At 45.6% G+C, this 19,666-nt stretch overlaps 1 protein-coding gene across 3 annotated transcripts in view; it reads left to right on the top strand.

Moving 5' to 3' along the window:
• The window catches only part of LOC139753438 (protein inscuteable homolog), a 133,173-nt gene that overhangs the window by 43,186 nt on the left and 70,321 nt on the right, over positions 1 to 19,666 (top strand). The window contains exon 1 of one of the 3 annotated variants that reach the window (XM_071669945.1): positions 13,925 to 14,709. The exons of the other annotated variants lie outside the window; for them this stretch is intronic. Within the exon in view, the coding sequence (XP_071526046.1) occupies positions 14,674 to 14,709 (36 nt within the window). The 5' untranslated portion in view covers positions 13,925 to 14,673. Of the gene's footprint in view, positions 1 to 13,924; positions 14,710 to 19,666 lie in introns of those variants that run through there. 3 annotated transcript variants of the gene reach the window in all.

The following is a 19,666-nucleotide window of genomic DNA, read 5'->3' as shown; positions in this document are numbered from 1 at the left end:
TAGACAAATCCCACACTGACACGGTGGGAGGATAACTACAGGGTAGAGGTGGCCGCGACAAGCCCCCAGTAGTAGTATCTACGAGCCCTCGGGCTCCGGGAACCACCGCTCACCTCTGATACGCCGCCGACGTCGCGGGGTTGTGTGGTGGGACACTTCCCTCGGGAACCTGGGTGATCCGTGGTTGTCTTCAGGAGCTGGTGAGTGTGGGTGGTCGTGGGTGGCTTGCCAGAGGTTGTCAGTGGCTTTTCCTGGGTGCCAGAGAGGTCGTCAGTGGCTTTTCCTGGGTGACAGAGGGTTGTCAGTGGCTTTTCCTGGGTGACAGAGGGTCGTCAGTGGCTTTTCCTGGGTGACAGAGGGTTGTCAGTGGCTTTTCCTGGGTGGCAGAGGGTCGTCAGTGGCTTTTCCTGGGTGACAGAGGGTTGTCAGTGACTTTTCCTGGGTGACAGAGGGTTGTCAGTGACTTTTCCTGGGTGACAGAGGGTTGTCAGTGGCCTTTCCTGGGTGACAGAGGGTCGTCAGTGGCTTTTCCTGGGTGACAGAGGGTCGTCAGTGGCTTTTCCTGGGTGACAGAGGGTTGTTAGTGGCTTTTCCTGGGTGGCAGAGGGTCGTCAGTGGCTTTTCCTGGGTGACAGAGGGTTGTCAGTGGCTTTTCCTGGGTGACAGAGGGTTGTCAGTGGCTTTTCCTGGGTGACAGAGGGTCGTCAGTGGCTTTTCCTGGGTGACAGAGGGTTGTCAGTGGCTTTTCCTGGGTGACAGAGGGTTGTTAGTGGCTTTTCCTGGGTGACAGAGGGTTGTTAGTGGCTTTTCCTGGGTGAGAGAGAGTCATCGGGTGATGTGTCACTGGCACAGTAAGACATTGAAAACGGACGGTGATGTTGACGAAGAGACGAAGAAAGAACTGGCAGGCAAAGGAGGAGGAGGAGGAGGAGGAGGAAGAGCGAGGCGTGAAAAGGATTACATGTGATCATGAGGAAGGCCAAAGGTCTAGTGAGGGAGTGGTTAAAAGGGAGGGTGAACAAAACAGGGGTAAGAAGGAAATAAGACAAGAATAACGAGTAAAAGTTGGAGGTCAGGGGAAGAAAAGAGGAAGAAGAAGAAGAAGAAGAAGAAGAAGAAGAAAGAAAAGAAGAAGGAAATATGAAGACAAAGGAAAATGAATTAAAAGAAGAAGTGAAGATTAAAGAGACAGAAAAGCAGTAGCAAAAAAACTGTGAAGATCCTAATCGTAATGATGGGCAGGGCGAAAACGTGTGAAGGGATACAGTAGGATATTTAAGATCAGAAAAACACGATGAACTTTAGGTCAGCAGAGAGGACGAAATCAAAAGACGGGAAGATGTGAAACGGATGACATAGGAAGAGAAACGTGTACAGTGCACTGAGTGGCGAGGGATGACTGTGTCTTTCTCCCTCTAGCTTGGAGAACCCATGAAAAATGTGTATCAATCCCCATAGACTTTTATACGTTGTGGTTTAACATACTGCATACTTTGTATACCAATGTATAGTTAGTTTGGATATATATATATATATATATATATATATATATATATATATATATATATATATATATATATATATATATATATATATATATTTTGATGAGACTGTATCATTGTGGATACAGCCTCGTCAAAGAAATTTTCAAAGGATTCTACTTTCCCCTTCTACTGAGTGTAGTGCATCCTAGGACACAAGGGAGCTTTAGAAAGCTCCTGGATAGTACCAGGACTCTTTCATAGAAATTGGTATTGGGGTATTCATAATATATATATATATATATATATATATATATATATATATATATATATATATATATATATATATATATATATATATATGTGCTGTGAAAAGTTTATGCTTACTTCATCAAGCCTCTTCGCTTGTTAGAGATTTCACAAAGAAATTTTAAACGCTGGAAAGATTAAGTTGTAAGAAGTCCCCAAGACTCAATAAGCAAGAATAACACTTGCTGCATCAGACTTGAGGTGGAAAGCCGCGTCTCACACTCTGGCTGCTTGAGGTAGACGAGGCGATGTGGCCTCTGACCCTTAGTCAACTCCTTCAACCATTATCTTAACTGTGACCCTTCCCTCATCATGAGGGCTGCGTCTTCCAACAGCTTGGTGTCGACCCACGACGAAATCCAATAGCCTGGGCCTAGCCCTGGCTGAAGAGGGTGATCATCGCTGAAGACTCCACCAGGTAGGTAATTCACTCCAAGTCTTTAAGGTCCTCCACAACTCCACCAGGGGTCGACTGAGATGGTCTAAACAGCTGGACAGATGAGAAGAGAAAAATGTTCGAAAGGAAAAAAGGTTTCGATTCATTTATTCAGAGTGTGGTGACCTAGCAAGCTGTGTGATAAGCGAAGGGATAAGAGGTAGGATCTTATCTCATTCGTACGGATGGAGTCCATGATCCCGTGGCAAACAAGAAATACAAAGCGAAGGAAACCAGTGGAACCGAATCATTGATTAGTGTGTCAGGTAAATACGGAAGTGACGTGACGAGTGTGTTGAGACAACGTTGCAAAAAAAGAAGAAAAAAGAAAAATGCTTCAGTGGCATCCTTTGGGTTTCTTGTAAGTCTTGTTTACGTCTGTCTTTGTATGTCACTCCTTCTGCTGGTTCATCGAAGGCTGTCTGGATCTCAACCACTCTCTCTTTTTTTTTCCTATTTTATATTTCCTTTTCCCTCCTTGTGCATTGTGCCTTGTGTAATACTATCTATTCTATCAGCTTGTTTGCCATGCTATCTCCCTCACACTGTCTCTCCCTCCCTCCCCCAGCTCTCTCTCTCTCTCTCTCTCTCTCTCTCTCTCTCTCTCTCTCTCTCTCTCTCTCTCTCTCTCTCTCTCTCTCTCTCGCAAAATACTCCCCAAACCATCTCCATGCACCATACTCTCTCCTACACTCTCACCTAAGTCGACTGTTCAACTCGGCATAGATAGGTCTGTGAGATGCACGGCTTGGGATAAGACTGTCCCAGGGCGTGATCACTTCTCAACGTCTCATACCGATGATCCGTTCCGCTATTGGGACCACTTTTGGTGCTGGGACGAGTGGGACCACTGCTGGTGGGACCACTGCTGGTGGGACCACTGCTGGTGGAACCACTTCTGGTGGAACTACAGCTGGTGGAACCACTTCTGGTGGAACTACTTCCACCTCTGTGTATCTCTTCATATGGTTCTCAGTGTATGTAATTCCCGTTTTTCTTTTCGTCTTTCTTCTCCCAGCAGCAGTTGGAGCGCCGAGGCTCAAATTTAGCCCAGCTGTTTTTTTGTAACAGGTTGAGATCAACGTTTATATCTACAAGCTTTCACCTCAAGCTTTGCCTCCGTAGGTGTCACTTTAAGCTTTGTCTACGTATGTGTCATCTCAAGCTTTGTCTACGTATGTGTCTCCTCAAGCTTTGTCTACGTACGTGTCACCTCAAGCTTTGTCTCCGTAGGTGTCACCTCAAGCTTTGTCTCCGTAGGTGTCACCTCAAGCTTTGTCTCCGTAAGTGTCACTTTAAGCTTTGTCTCCGTAGGTGTCACTTTAAGCTTTGTCTCCGTAGGTGTCACTTTAAGCTTTGTCTCCGTAGGTGTCACTTTAAGCTTTGTCTCCGTAGGTGTCACTTTAAGCTTTGTCTCCGTAGGTGTCACTTTAAGCTTTGTCTCCGTAGGTGTCACTTTAAGCTTTGTCTCCGTAGGTGGAACCTTGTGATAGAAGTCTTTTCTTTTCATTTCTCTGATACTAAAAATGGAATCACATTTTACGTTCTCCCTCCCCATGTCAGTGATGAATAACAAATGAATATTTCTAATGAATGAATCGGAGGTGGAGGAGGGAGGGTGACGTCAGCTCATGTTAATACCTCAACCATCAAGTCAAAACTCAAGGCGGTGTGTCTTGGAGGTACGGCCTTCCTCAACACACTCCCCTGTGCCCGCCTGCAACACATGGTCTTCAGCATCGGTTTCCTGTGCAGCATAAGCACAAAGAACGTCTATTTCACCACCTAGTTATGTCTACTTGGACCTCTTGCTGGCTTGTCATCGCTGCAAGTCATCTTAATTGTAAGTTATGACCTTTGAAATGACTTCTTATGATCTCTTCTCCTCTGAAGAGAACAAGTATGAAAGAATTATGATTTTTCTCTTTATATTGCGGCGAGTTTTTCTGGCCTAGACGTCTTTAGGAGGAGTCAATGTGAGCAATGGTCGGGTCATGTTATTAGCAGTGCTGGTCACGGTATCTGGGAACGGCCGGTGACTAGTGTGGCCACTCGGAGGTAGCAGATGGTGGGGTTGTGGAGGGAGGAAGTAGTGGGGTCGTGGAGGCAGCTAGTGGTGAGGGTGTGGAGGTTGCAGGTGGTAAGGTGTGGAGTTAACAGGAGGTGGGGATGTGGAGGCAGCTAGTAGTGAGGGTGTGGAGGTTGCAGGTGGTAAGGTGTGGAGTTAACAGGAGGTGGGGATGTGGAGGCAGCTAGTGGTGAGGGTGTGGAGGTTGCAGGTGGTAAGCTGTGGAGTTAACAGGAGGTGGGGATGTGGAGGCAGCTAGTAGTGAGGGTGTGGAGGTTGCAGGTGGTAAGGTGTGGAGGGAACAAGTGGTGGGGATGTGGAGGCAGCTTGTGGTGAGGGTGTGGAGGCTGCAGGTGGTAAGGTGTGGAGGGAACAAGTGGTGGGGATGTGGAGGGAGCAAGTGGTGAGGATGTGGGAGTAGCGAGTGATAGGGGGATGAAGGTAGCAGATGCTGGGGTTTGTTGTAGGGTAGGAGGTGAGGTTGAAGGGAGGTAGGGTTTGTGTTCCATGTGCTGGAAGGAGAAGGAGCACAGTACACCTGTTGAGGGTGGAGAGGCCGAAGGAGAGAGTCTTTCGTGGCGATTGTATGCATGTGGACGAGTCACCCAAGTGAGGCATGCAACACACTCCCCCATGACGTGACCACAGCTCATGCTCAGAGCGGAACATATTACGTTTTGGCGATAATGAAACTCACAAATGCAACATGAAGTGCATTAGGAAGGCACACATCCATTTGGGATTACTGTCAAGTCTTAAACCTTATCCTAGATAATTCCACACACTGGCTCGCTCTTTAATACATTTCATCTTACGTTTGTGGATTTTATTCCCACACCGGCGTGTGGGTAGGATGGTCACTGTTGCATGTATGATTGCTTAGCCTTCACGTGGTCTTTATACTCGCTCAGCAACTCAGGAACAAATGTAGAGATATGGTATGGAAAATCTTCGCTGAGATCCCCTGGTTAGCGAATGGCTTTTGGATCACGTGTGAAAGATAGTGAGAGTGGGCGATGACGGAGGGAGGTAGTGGAGTGAGTTAACATGCCGTAGACTTTCTCACACTGTCTTATATCCTGGACTTGCTGGCTGCGAGGTCTCTATGTCAAAGGCTGGCAAGGGTGAGCACCTTAGCAGAGAACATGCTGTATGACTTTGTTATTTAAGATGAAATCTCAGTCTGTCTTTAGCATATATTTAGGCACGGTTGTAAACAAGTGATGACGATTCTCCTGGTAATTCATTTCTCGTCTTTGACCGAAGTGCTTTTCCCTCTTTGACAGTAATACATTTACGTATCACATGTCTTTTCTCCTTCTAACTTTACTCAGACGGGCTACAGCCTCAGGAAGCGCCACATGACTGTGGTCACACTAAACGCTGACTTGGTCCAGTGGTTATGATATCATTCATTTCGAGTTCTTGAATGGTTCTTTGAGTGTGCCTGTTCCATATGCTTTGGGAATGATGATTTGTCAGTCTTTTTGATCATTTCTTTATATGCGCAACAGACAGTTTCCACTCGCAAGGTACCTGATTAGAATATGCATCAGAATGGGAAACTCTCTCTCTCTCTCTCTCTCTCTCTCTCTCTCTCTCTCTCTCTCTCTCTCTCTCTCTCTCTCCGTCCCCAGCCAGCACCCCCATCCCCTTAGGAGGTGGTAAGTCCCAGGGTTGCGATGGATTTCGCGAATAGATTCGCGAGACAAAGAGGGAAAGAATGGAGGAATGTGAAGAGGGTCAAGTGATGGAGGAGGGACGAGGAGGGCAGCACCTACAATGGAGCTTGGCTCCTCGTCTTCCTCCTTCTCCTCTTCCTTCTTCTTCTCTTCCTCCTTCTCCTCTTCCTTCTTCTTCTCTTCCTCCTTCTCCTCTTCCTTCTTCTCCTCTTCCTTCTTCTTCTCTTCCTCCTTCTCCTCTTCCTTCTTCTCCTCTTCCTTCTTCTCCTCTTCCTTCTTCTTCTCTTCCTTCTTCTCCTCTTCCTTCTTCTCCTCTTCCTCCTTCTCCTCTTCCTTCTTCTCCTCTTCCTTCTTCTCCTCTTCCTTCTCTCCTCCTTGAGCTTTCCTTTTTGCGATTATCTGATGCACAATTCACATTCACTTTGTCACTTGGAGGACGCACGCTTCTGCCTATCGAAGCATTACATTAGCCTAGCAAAGTTGTGAGTAGTAATCCAGTGACGCAAAATATATGCAGTCTCTCACGCCATGACACATCCCGTGAAAACCAAAAGATATAGAAGAAAGATTCCATCCAGTGTCCTGTGTTCTCTATGGCCATATGGAAAGAAAACGGGGCAACAACGCACACACACACACACACACACACACACAAATGAACTCTAAGGATGGAACTCATTAGTTACTAACACTGGTTATTAGTCCTTCTGGTATTCATATATGTGGCTATGGTGAGCAGACTTGAACAATGGACCTCGCTATCAGAAGCACAGGACGGGAGACCAGATGAGGACTCCACCAGTGGCCCGTACCCCTCCCCAGGTAACGGATTGAAGGAGCGACAACACGATATCGAATTTCGCGGGAATGTAGAGGGTTCTCGGGGAGGGAGGGAGAGGTTGTGGGAGGGAAGGAGGGAGGGAGGAGTGGGGTGGTGATGGCGAGGGGCGTAACGCATTTGGCTGGCGCCATCAGGGCAAACTCATGGAGGAATAATCGCGGAGGGAGACTGGCTCATTGATCACGGAGGAAGACTATTGACTCGCCTGATGGGTTTGCACGTAGAGAGAGAGAGAGAGAGAGAGAGAGAGAGAGAGAGAGAGAGAGAGAGAGAGAGAGAGAGAGAGAGAGAGTAGCAGAGGCGGAGGTTTGAACATTATAATATCTTATAAGGTGTTCGTCAATGAACACTGTTTATCTCTTCATTTCAATGATAAATGTTCTTTATATCCCGTCGTAAGTACACAAACAAAGCTGACAGTGCTGATGCACAGGGAGGGCCTGTACGCAAGCATGCATTCATGCAATGATCCGTGTATGCCAGTGTAACTCAGAGTGTAGTCAACATCCACTGTATACAGAGAGGTACCAGCATGTGTAGGCTCAACCCGTCCACTGAGAACAATCTAGGTTTAGCAGAAATCCTTCAAGAACCTGAAAGGTTGCCACATTTCTTTTTAAGCAATATATTATAATCCTTGAAGGTCAGAATATACCATGGGGGCCTCGTGGGTCCACTATGTCTGTCTGTCTGTCTGTCTTATCACATTCCCCATTCTCTCCTTTCATATTCCAAATGGCGTTTGTAACAGTAGTTTACAGATAAGCCACTTCGTACTCGGCCATACATAAACACAATGCTCTAAACCCACCAGCAACAAAGGGTAGTGTGTGACTCTCTGTACAGAGGATTGCTACCTTGCCTGATCGTCTTCCTGGAGAGTCTAATGCGATTGATGCGCTCGTCCTTCTTCCCTTGGTTGTGGGGAAAGTTTTCCTAGGTTCGTGTAGCCCGGGCTTATGTAGTATGCCGTTCATGCCGCTATTGTTGGCTTGATTAATAATACTTCTCTGGTTCTCTATCATGGCAGCTCCAGAGCAGGTTTAGTTTGCTTGGCTGTATCTTGATGGTACAGTTCTTGGTGATATTTTCTGGCGACAGTAAGGACGAGAATATTACCTCTGGTCATGGACGATCAGTTCTTCGTTCTGTCTCGACTTATCTTTGGGAATTACCTTGGCGAATGTGACGAACGATACGTCTGCTGATGAACGCCAGTAGTTTTGGGGACATATACCTGTATTCATGGAAAGCATTCTTGGATATTTTTGAACGAGAAGATGAAGAGAAGTGACATGATTATGTCCGTTATAGGTCTGTGACTAGGTAGGATCACACGTCTTTTGTTTTTTTCAAGGAAGATAACAAATCATAAAGCTTTAGCGAAGAAATTACTGATTTCGAGAGAATATGCTCTCGTTGCCTTAACCTCTCTGATTTCACATTACCTTATCTTCAAAATGTACAGCTAGAACTGTTTGAATTATCCATTATCCAAGTGGATGACACCATTCGTTACAAGCAAGTGGTTGCTCTTGGGTAAACAGATAGATGAAATATACTCACAGTATAGCAGTAATGGCTAAGATATAACCTGATATATCACATATCAGTCTCTGGTAGCCTCACTATCCCGCCACATACATCAGTTTCCATTGATGCTGAAGAAGTGAACGACGACTTACCTTGCCACTACCACTATACTAATTCAACCTGGTTCAGTGACAAATGAACCTTTAGGTGAGGAACTGAATCCAGTGTACAGACCCATTATCACCACCTGCAGAGTCGTTAAGCTGCACCTTAACCCTCGTTGTGCAAGCTTATAAAGGCCCTGTAAACACCTTTGTTCGACGGCTTAGAAGACCAGTTTTGCACCGAGGCCAAATGAATGGGCCTATAAGTAGTGGCCCGTGTGAAAGCAGAAGTGGTCGGTTACACACAGAGAGACCCAAGTCGCCCCCCCCCCCCCTCTTCTCCTCTCTCTTCTCTACTCCTAAGGAGATTTAACGAGAACTTGCCCATGAAAGGAGGAGTGATTCTAAGGCCTCAAGAAGTCGTGTGGGGAGTCCTTTTGTCTTATTGTTGAGGGACCTGCTGCTGGGTGAGGGGAAGGAGGAGTAGAGTTGGGAGGGTGGGTGGGTACCTTCCATCGTCCTGTGGGAGAGTGACACGGAGAGTCTGAGAGGATTAAAAGGGCATCGTGGTGTTGTCTAGGAGGGACATACAGTAATGTCGTCAGTCTATTTTGGGATATTTTTAAAGGAGTGTAGAGAGAACATCATTGGTTGTGGCCGTCGTTGTGAGAAGAGGTCGATGACTCTATGGCTAACAGGAAGCCTCCTCCCTTTGGTGAACGTATGGCTTCGAGACGAGCATCAGGAGGGATGCGGAGGCTCAACTTAGCCTTGAGGTAGAATGAGAACACCTCGGTGCTGCTGCCGCTGCATATGAACGAGCTAAGCCAGGAGCAAGAAGGCTCATCGCTGGCTACATTGCGTGGCTGTTTAGGATACAAGACAAAAAAATATGACAAGCTTGGAGACTGATTGTCTTGTCCTCGCTGTAAAAGTATTCCTAGTGAGACATTATAACTATATTCTGCTAACTTGCTTATGAGTTATAGCTGTGCTTACGATCACCAGGCAGAGACGAAGGATACAGCTGCAAATCATTATGATATTATTTTGTTTTTGCTGGTAATCCACGCTCCGATGGTGTGTGATAGACTAAAAAAAAAAATGTATGAAAATGAAACTAAAAAGACAAATATGTATATGTGTATATAAGCATTTAGTGAGTGAACGAGATGATTACACAGGTAGAGAGAAGGACTGGAAGATGAAAGAGAGAGAGAGAGAGAGAGAGAGAGAGAGAGAGAGAGAGAGAGAGAGAGAGAGAGAGAGAGAGAGGATAAGGGAATAAGCTCACAGACCCACAAGGGAGGAAATCAGTTCAGTGCATCACTCCAGGCACTGTTGTCAAGCTCTTATCAATAATTCGTCAGCAGGAGAAGGAGGAGGGCTGGTCCTCTCTCTCCTCCTCCCCGAACCCTGGTCCTGAGGCCACTCCAACCGGTACCCCACAATCATCAGCCAGCATCTTGGGTGTCGACACTAGAGGTCTCAACCCGAGGGCGGCCTCCACTCCGTCCAAGCCTCCTCACCTCCACATCAATCCATCTTCATAACGAAAGACTAATTTCTGGTTTCCCCCCCATTTTTCTTAATAGATCGGGGAGGTGTGTGTCATAGCGAGATGATGAATTGGCTCTGTCCTTCCTTCCCATTTTATTTTCTAAATAAAGTTTCATAATGTAATTCTATCATTTTTCTTCTTTTTCTTTCGTTTTGCAGGTAAGATGGGATAGGATGCCTCTAACCTCACCTAGACTCACGTATAGCAGTTAAGTAGACCTGTTCGCACTGTTCGTTCATCTTTCGCCTCATCTTCAAGAGTTCGGGTCTACACATACGCAAAGAACTCGGATAATCTTTTTTTTTCTCCCTTCAAACTCATTATTTTTGCCTTTTAATCGAGATGGCCGCCAGTGAGGCATGCCTCTGCCCTTGCTGTGTGAGACTGCTTTATAAAAAGAAGAGAAGAATGAATAGATATTTGTGGGCAAGTGAAGAGTAATAAGCTGGATGCTATATTACTGAACATTATACGAAGGTTGTCAATTCACTGTTGATGCTTATTGTGTTGGACGGTGTATGTTATATTCATACGCTCCCTGGCTATTGATGTGTGTGTGTGTGTGTGTGTGTGTGTGTGTGTGTGTGTGTGGTTATCATTTGTTTGCAATGGCTACGTGTGCGTTATGGGGAAAGAGTCTTACACTGTTGTTCCTCCATCTCTTCATCTTGTTCATGTAGTATGTACCATGCCTTTACTCTTATGTGTATTCACACACACACACACACACACACACACACACACACACACACACACACACACACACCAGCCTAAACCAGGAACCCATTTATCGATCAGCCCCGAGGGAAGGATGAGCAGCTGGTTTGGATGTATGAACATCACCCTCCCTACCAGTAGATGTTTACGTGTCAAACATCTTCCCTACATCTCCCCACTGGCCCAGGTTTCCTCGAGGTGTGTTGGCCTAAGTGTTGCCTCCCTATAGACGTTCTCTTCGGCTCCCTTGTGAAGCTCTACCCACAAGGTTTTGAGGGCTACCTCGTCACACGACCGCTAATGGCTTAATTACCACCGTTCCGCACCTGGCCCCTCAGCCAATCAATGGAGGATTATGCCATTAGGCCAGCATACCTCCTTCTGCTCCTCTTGTTGTGTTTGTCGCAAGTACGGTCTTCGCGTCAACAACTTCAAAGTGTTGTCAATATATATATATATATATATATATATATATATATATATATATATATATATATATATATATATATATATGTATGTATTTTTCCCCATAGAACATCAGGTTTTTCTCCTAAACGTATTGTATGTATTGTACTCTTTTCTTGATCAAAACATCTCTCTTTTGCTCTGCTATTCTGTTTCCGTTAGAAGTGCATGGTTTTATTACAGTCCTCCATCTGATAAACCTCGTCATAGACCATCGGGGTCTTCTGTTACCTGTCCATACCATATACTCTCATGCTTTACCTTCCCATATACCCACGATGTATTCGACTCTGTTCGTTTCATGCATGAGGAATGAATTCTTTTACTCTTTCCATCGATCTCCAACCTTTTCGATGTCCCCCTCTCTTGGTTATTTCACAACCCGGTGCTTATCCATCCACTCTCCTCTGTATCCTACCTGAAGAGAGATCGTGTCACACACACACACACACACCTTTGAGGTGGTGAATCATCCAGCCGGATATTCCAAGATGATGAATGACGGGGGATTTGATGATTCAGACGACGTTTCAATATCTGAAGCTTTCATTACACTTTACGACGCGGTATGACCTCCCTATCCTCGTCTGGAGCTGTGTCATTGCTTATGGTATGATGGAGACGAAGTGGAGACGAAGTGGAGATGTGGTAATCCTGTGAGGCTTGTGGAGTTGACATCTGTCTGTGCTGTGGTCTGTAGTTGCTATGGGCTGGTGGTTGACTGGCCCGCACACTCGGGGGTATGGTCAGTTGCTGTGGTCGTGTGGACAGGGAACTAACTGGTGGTTGACTGACACACGCTCACTGGGAGGGTCAACCTCTGTGGTCTGTCTAGAGATTCCATGACACGAAAATCAATACCAACCTGATGGTGTCAGCTGTATTGGAATTCCTTTTTGTTTACCGAAATTCGCGTATATGTATACACACACACACACACACACACACACACACACACACACACACACACACACACACATATATATATATATATATATATATATATATATATATATATATATATATATATATATATATATATATTCCTATGAGTCCACGGGGAAAATGAAACACGAAAAGTTCCCAAGTGCACTTTCGTGTAATAATCACATCATCAGGGGAGACACAAGATTGTCCAAAACATGTTTTGGACAATCACATGTTTACCAAATGGCGTCCTAGCTTCGTCTCTTCGATGTATGTCAACTGACTGTTATATTCCTCTCTTGTGTCTCCCCTGATGATGTGATTATTACGATTATTACACGAAAGTGCACTTGGGAACTTTTCGTGTTTCATTTTCCCCGTGGACTCATAGGAATATCTTGATCACGCGCAAAACTGTGATCCTTTCCAATATATATATATATATATATATATATATATATATATATATATATATATATATATATATATATATATATATATATGATTCGAAAAGAAGTAGTACTTGAAATGTATATGACTAACACTCATAAGTGAGTAAGTGTCACCACCTCGAGTGTATGTGCGCAGTATACACACAGATCTACACTGTTGTGCGCAGTGTTGCTGGGGGCCTCCGTGGTGGCGAGCATCATTCCGGGAGGGTGGGAGCTACAGGCCATGACCGTTACACACAGCAAGTAGGGGGGCCCGCCACACGCACTCCAGAACCGTAGGTCGGACACACACACACACACACACACACACACACACACACACACACACACACACACACACACACACTCACACACACGCACTCACGCACCTCTTCCTTAAGCTCGCTGGGTGGTTGACCTTTAAGATCACACACTCTTCTTACCTCTAAGATCACACACTCTTCTTAGTTCTAAGATGACACACTCTTCTAAGTTCTAAGATCACACACTCTTCTAAGTTCTAAGATCACACACTCTCTTCTTAGTTCTAAGATGACACACTCTTCTTAGTTCTAAGATCACACACTCTTCTAAGTTCTAAGATCACACACTCTCTTCTTAGTTCTAAGATCACACACTCTTCTTAGTTCTAAGATCACACACTCTTCTTAGCTCTAAGATCACACACTCTTCTTAGTTCTAAGATCACACACTCTTCTTAGCTCTAAGATCACACACTCTTCTAAGTTCTAAGATTTAAGTGTTGTTGACACTATTTCAAGTTTTATGAACAGGAATCAATAGAGATTTCTACATTACCTAATTAACGCCATACACTTAGGAACTGTGACACATAATTCACGAGCGTAGACAAACTTCTCAAATCAACACACATTCCGCTGTGTCCTGCTTCGCCTTACGGTACGCGGGACCCAGTAAGAGGACTTGATCGATTTAAAAAACCCCCCGGCGTTTCCATGCCAACGCCCGTCGTTGCATTGTGTCTGCCTTCCCCCTGGTCGGAGGGCAAAGGTTCGTTATTCGCGCGCAGCTGCTCGCGACAGCACGTGCCCGTCTCGCGCGTGGAGTGACGTCATGCATCTCTCAACTCGTCCAAATGGCTTTGGAGGAAGCAAATAAGAGTCTCAAGGATGACAATCATATGGTATATACATGTCCTGTAGATTCATATGTGTTTTGGTTTATTCCACTGGCTGATGAGTGGGATAGGACCCGTGTCCGAAAGGGTCGGATTTGATTGTACGAGTGGTATGAAGAGATACGGACGCGTTGGCCGCGGGGGATTTGAACCGTATGGATCGGTGTGCCCCAGCGCGGGAGAGGACCAGCTCCCGATGGTTAGTCTGGGCTGGAAAGAAAGGGAGGCAAGAAGGAGGGAGGATAAGGGCAGTCCACACACACACACACACCCTTGTAGGGCTCCTCACGGTGAGGGAGGAGAAGCAAGAAGATGGCACGGGTTACCTACGCCTGGTAGTACACGAGGTTCCACCGCTGCAGAAGGGAGTTCGTTGGAGTTGGTTTGATGGCACGGGGTTGCCTACGGCAGGTAGTACACGAGGTTACACCGCTGCAGTGACACAGCCAGGCTGGCTCTCTCCCCAACTCGGGGATTGTAATGACAGTGACATTCCACTTTACGATCAAGTGTTGTGCATACTTATATATAACCACTTTACGATTAAGTGTTGCGCATACTTATATATAACCACTTTACGATTAAGTGTTGTGCATAATTATATATAACCACTTTACGATTAAGTGTTGTGCATACTTAGATGTAACCACTTTACGATCAAGTGTTGTGCATACTTAGATGTAACCACTTTACGATTAAGTGTTGTGCATACTTATATGTAACCACTTTACGATTAAGTGTTGTGCATACTTAGATGTAACCACTTTAGAAGTGAAACTTGCTTGGACGAAGTGCATTTTTCTGTCTCTGTGTATGAATCGCATTGAAAGTTATGAATAACAAATACAACCCCAAAAACCAAAGTGTTGTGATCAAATCATCAACGTAGGACTGTCTCCAGTGGCCTTAAACAGAAGACAAAAGGAATTACAATCCAGAAACAACGAATAGACACAATGAGCTTCCAGTCTACAATATTAAGATGGCTTCGGGTAAGTGTTTCATTGTATTTAACTGTGTCGTTTAGAACAGTGACCCCTTGGATATGTTCTGTGTGTCGAATGCGACGAGGATGTGTTCTTGTTTATATTGATAACTTGTCGAGGGACTGATGGAAGATAGTGGAGGCCTTGGTTAAGCAGGAGGACCCTGCTCCGTCTACCGTGATGTATCGAGAGCATCAGCTGATGGGAATAGATTCATATGCATGATTCATGCGGCTGGCTCGTCCAGCGAGATGTCCCACAGAAAATGGGAGTCGAATTGTCCTTCTCGAGACTGTGTTGCATTATGGTAACGGGGAGAGAGAGAGAGAGAGAGAGAGAGAGAGAGAGAGAGAGAGAGAGAGAGAGAGAGAGAGAGAGAGAGAGAGAGAGAGAGAGAGTGGGCCTCGTGGCCCACTGCCCCGCTTCCAAGTCCGTCCACACGCACACGTGTGCCCGCTCTATACCACACACACGCACATCCTGCATCATAGGCATAGAAACGAATACTCATATACACACACATACTCGTACAGACATAGGTATATACGTAGGATTAAAGACTTGGTACATACATACAAGATTAAGAGACGGGGAGTGACGCGAGTGCAAAACTCTATCCCCGTCACACACTATTGATGATCACAAATAGGTATTATACACACACACACACACACACACACACACACACACACACACACACACGCATGAACGGTTCCTCAGTCCTGGACCCACACCCCAGCCAGTAGCTCCCAGCCTCCTTGCTTTCTCAATGCTTACCTTTTGGGTCGGATATCACTCTCTCTCTCTCTCTCTCTCTCTCTCTCTCTCTCTCTCTCTCTCTCTCTCTCTCTCTCTCTCTCTCTATTTCTATATGTTATTCTTTAAGGAAACATATATATGTATATATATATATATATATATATATATATATATATATATATATATATATATATATATATATATATATATATATATATCTTTCATACTATTTGCCATTTCCCGCATTAGCGAGGTAGCGTTAAGAACAGAGGACTGGGCCTCTGAGGGAATATCCTCACCTGACCCCCTTCTCTGTTCCTTCTTTTGGAAAATTAAAAAAAAAATAATGAGAGGGGAGGATTTCCAGCCCCCCGCTCCCTCTCCTTTTAGTCGCCTTCTACGACACGCAGGGAATACGTGGGAAGTATTCTTTCTCCCCTATCCCCAGGGATAATATATATATATATATATATATATATATATATATATATATATATATATATATATATATATATATATATATATAAATATTCTTTCGCGAGCGAGCGTGTGTTGGCATAATGCTGGCGCGGTGAAAGGGGTTTGTGATGTGGCGATATGGGTGTAGCAAGGACACTGCTGGTGGGCGGAGGTCCTGTAGCAAGCGAGGGAGACTGAGCTACGTGGACACAACCAGCCAGATAGCCACTGGTCCTCGACAGCTGCTTGATCGGCTATCATCCTCATCGCCTGTGTGTCCCCTCTCCTCCCGTCCTGGGGGATCGCAAGTCTCAAAGTTAACATTAACTTTCACCTTTATTTTTGATCATCTGGTTGTTCCCTTATTAGCTTGGCTGCGCGCGCTGCCCCACACACACACACACACACACAAGGTGTGATATCTTGGCGCCAGTGCAGGTATCCAGGAGCTTCTGTTAAAGGAGGCTGGTTGGTGTTGTGGGGTGTAGTGAAAGTGTCGCGGGAAGTCACAGGGTTATCTGTGGCTTGACCTGCCTCGCCCATCCAACCCACAGGCTCCCACACACACACACACACACACACACCTCTGTCCTGGGATATTACCCTTGGCCACGACAGTCTGGGGTTGATGTCTGTTGTGGGGGTGTGTGTGTCTCTGGCTGTCTTTCTGGTACTGGTAGAGTTAGGTAGGAGAGAGAGAGAGAGAGAGAGAGAGAGAGAGAGAGAGAGAGAGAGAGAGAGAGAGAGAGGAGTGTGTGTGTGTGTGTGTGCATGCTTTTCTCTTAGATTATGATCTAAACTCTCACTCCACATTTGTCATCCCTCACACCACTTTTCTTCCTGTGTGTGTGTGTGTGTGTGAGTGTGTGTGTGTATGTAGCACCTTGCTGAACCAATTCGCGGTTGCTTTCTCTCTGCCGTGTATCAGACCAGTGGATGGGGTCTTTTGATCATATACCCCGTGTGTTGCTGCAAGAGCCGGGGCGCGGAGACTCAACACGAGGTCCCGACCTCCAATGTCCGATGTTACCACGAAGAATGTTGGATATGTCACGCTAAGACACTCAGAACCCGACCTTGTCATGCATGGGAAGCTGGTGTATGTATATATATCACTCTATTCCATCAGACACGACAGCATTCCACTTGGTCATACATGATATACTTTAGCACATCTCATCCACGATTTGCAGGGACGTTGTGATGGCAAAGGGTACGTGGTGAAGAGGCCGTCATTCCCAAGGTGTCTGGCAAGGCCAAGGAGAGAGAGAGAGAGAGAGAGAGAGAGAGAGAGAGAGAGAGAGAGAGAGAGAGCCTATGACAGGATCAACTCCCCTGTGAGTAAACACTCTTGAGATAAGACTATGATATACGGTTGTGCCTGGCTCACAAATCCGGCATGATCCGACCCAAGGCCAACGAAGTAATGTCTGGTGCGAGTAATTAGCCCGGCTGGGCTGCTCTGTTCACTTGTTACCCTCGAACCTTCCCATTTCTCTCGGCCAGGATGATCTTGGATTAAGATAAACCCAGGGAAAGAGAGCAAACAAGTTCGGTTTACATTGACTCTCTGCCACCACAGGTAACACAACTAAAGATGACGCTTTTGTAGACGTATTTCTGTTTTGTATATATATATATATATATATATATATACAAAACAGGAACATATATATATATATATATATATATATATATATATATATATATATATATATATATATATATATATATATATATATATATATATGTATATATATATATATATATATATATATATATATATATATATATATATATATATATATATATATATATATATATGTATATATGAGGAATCCTTATCATTTAGCCCATGGGAGTATTTCAAAACACTTATATTGATTTCTGCAGTTTCCAGTGTGAGTAATGAGGAATTTCATGTTGGTGAAATGGTTTTCTGTTATCAATTTGGCGTCGTCAGTCACGTACAGGGGATAAGCAGGAGGTACGGTGATAGTGTGAAATGCCGCAGGGCTGGCTCTCTGATGTACTGTCGATGGCCTTTTGGCTCTTATGCTGTAACGAGTCGTTGGCTGTTGTACTGTAAGCAGCTGGTTGGTAAATGTTGATGGCTGATTGGCCTTATCTTGTAGACGGTTGGTTAGCTGTTTAACTGTAAACAACTGGCTCTGTTTTGTGCTGTAAACGGCTCGTTTTCTGTTGTCCTATTGGCGGCTGCTGGCTGGGTGAGTTCTGGAGATGGCTAGTTAGCCGTTGTGTTCTCGACCGCTTTATCAAGGCTCTTGGAGCGTGTGTTCGGAAGCATGGTGATCAGGTAGACCCCTGGGCGAACCTATCATTACCTGCCGTAGGGACTGATTGGGATCGGTGGCAAAGGTGGAGACGAGGGAGAGGCCACGACCTCGGTGGAGGTGGAGCGTCTGTCGGTGGGTGTGTGGGGTGGGCGTGGAGGTATGAAAGGTGGGCCTGCGGGGGGGGAGGGTTTGGGAGGAGGAAGAAGACGAGGGGTCACACGAAGAACGGGAAGTGTCCAGGACCTTCTCACTGCCACGTCCTTACTGCTTAAAGATCGACCTGGGGTTCATATGTAGACAAGTTTTGATCGACGGGGAAAAAAAAAAACCCAATCCATAAAGCCTTATATTGTAATAGAGAACTGAAATATTAACTTGTAAAAGCGAGTGTTAACAGGCGTGTCGTTATTTCTTTCTATATCCTTATACTCGAGAGTCAGAGGAGAGCAAGTGGTTGAACCGCTAACGATACATGAGCAGGCAGAGTTTCCTGCTCCTCGGCTGATAACGTCAGTCAACTCGTCCCTAATGTCGACTAATAGCCGGGAACACAATGGTAATTAAGGAATAGCTACCTGGCACCCGGAGACCCCAAGATAAAACTTTATTGATTCGCCAGGAGGATCATCTCAGTCTCTTACATATTCCACGCCATCATTTTCGATAAAAATTTACGTATAATAACTGGTCCTTAGGGGGGAAAAAAATATAGATGGTTATCTTATACATAATCCGCCTCGAGGGAGCATGAGCGGCCGGTCCTAAACCCTCAGGAAGATGTAGGAGCGTCCTTCTCCCGCAGGTTGACGTAGGAGCGTCCTCCTCCCGCAGGATGATGTAGGAGCGTCCTCCTCCCGCAGGATGATGTAGGATCGTCCTCCTCCTCCTCTTCCTCCTCCTACAGGATGATCACCACATCCTACGCGTGTGTCTACCAACGAAGAAAAATGTATGAAAATCCTCGTCACGATTCTAGAGGTAATTACAACGCTGCCACACGGAGTTATCACACGACCTTCTGCCTTCCCCCAGCGGCTCTAGGGTCTGCTGCTGCCGCCGTCACAAGGCGGGGTTCACACCGAGATCCTGTTGTGTGTGGTGTGGAGTTCCTCCCTCCCTCATGCGTAAGGTGAAGTAGAACCTCACTGTCTGTGCTGGGCTGGTAGTGCGACCGACGGGAGATGTAGGTCATAAAGACCACATATGATTCTCAAAGACGCACCTGAGGGAAAGCCGCGAGAGAATTCGTTAACCGCGAACATTGTCTCACTAATTATAACTTCACCTGCCGATGTCCGGAGGGCAGCGTGACCCAAGAGATAGATCAGCGTAGGTTTATGAGAGTTCCCGTTGACGAGGTGTCTTCCTCCGTGTAGCAGACGAGAGGACCTTCCCTCTTCTTGTAGGTTCCCCGTCTCCTAGCACTCGCTTGCCCACTTTGCCTCCTA

This window comes from Panulirus ornatus, chromosome 14 (assembly GCF_036320965.1).
Source record: "Panulirus ornatus isolate Po-2019 chromosome 14, ASM3632096v1, whole genome shotgun sequence".
In the NCBI taxonomy this organism is placed as follows: domain Eukaryota; kingdom Metazoa; phylum Arthropoda; class Malacostraca; order Decapoda; family Palinuridae; genus Panulirus; species Panulirus ornatus.
Note: the sequence above shows the minus strand (reverse complement) of the source record. Positions and strands in the feature narration are given on the sequence as shown.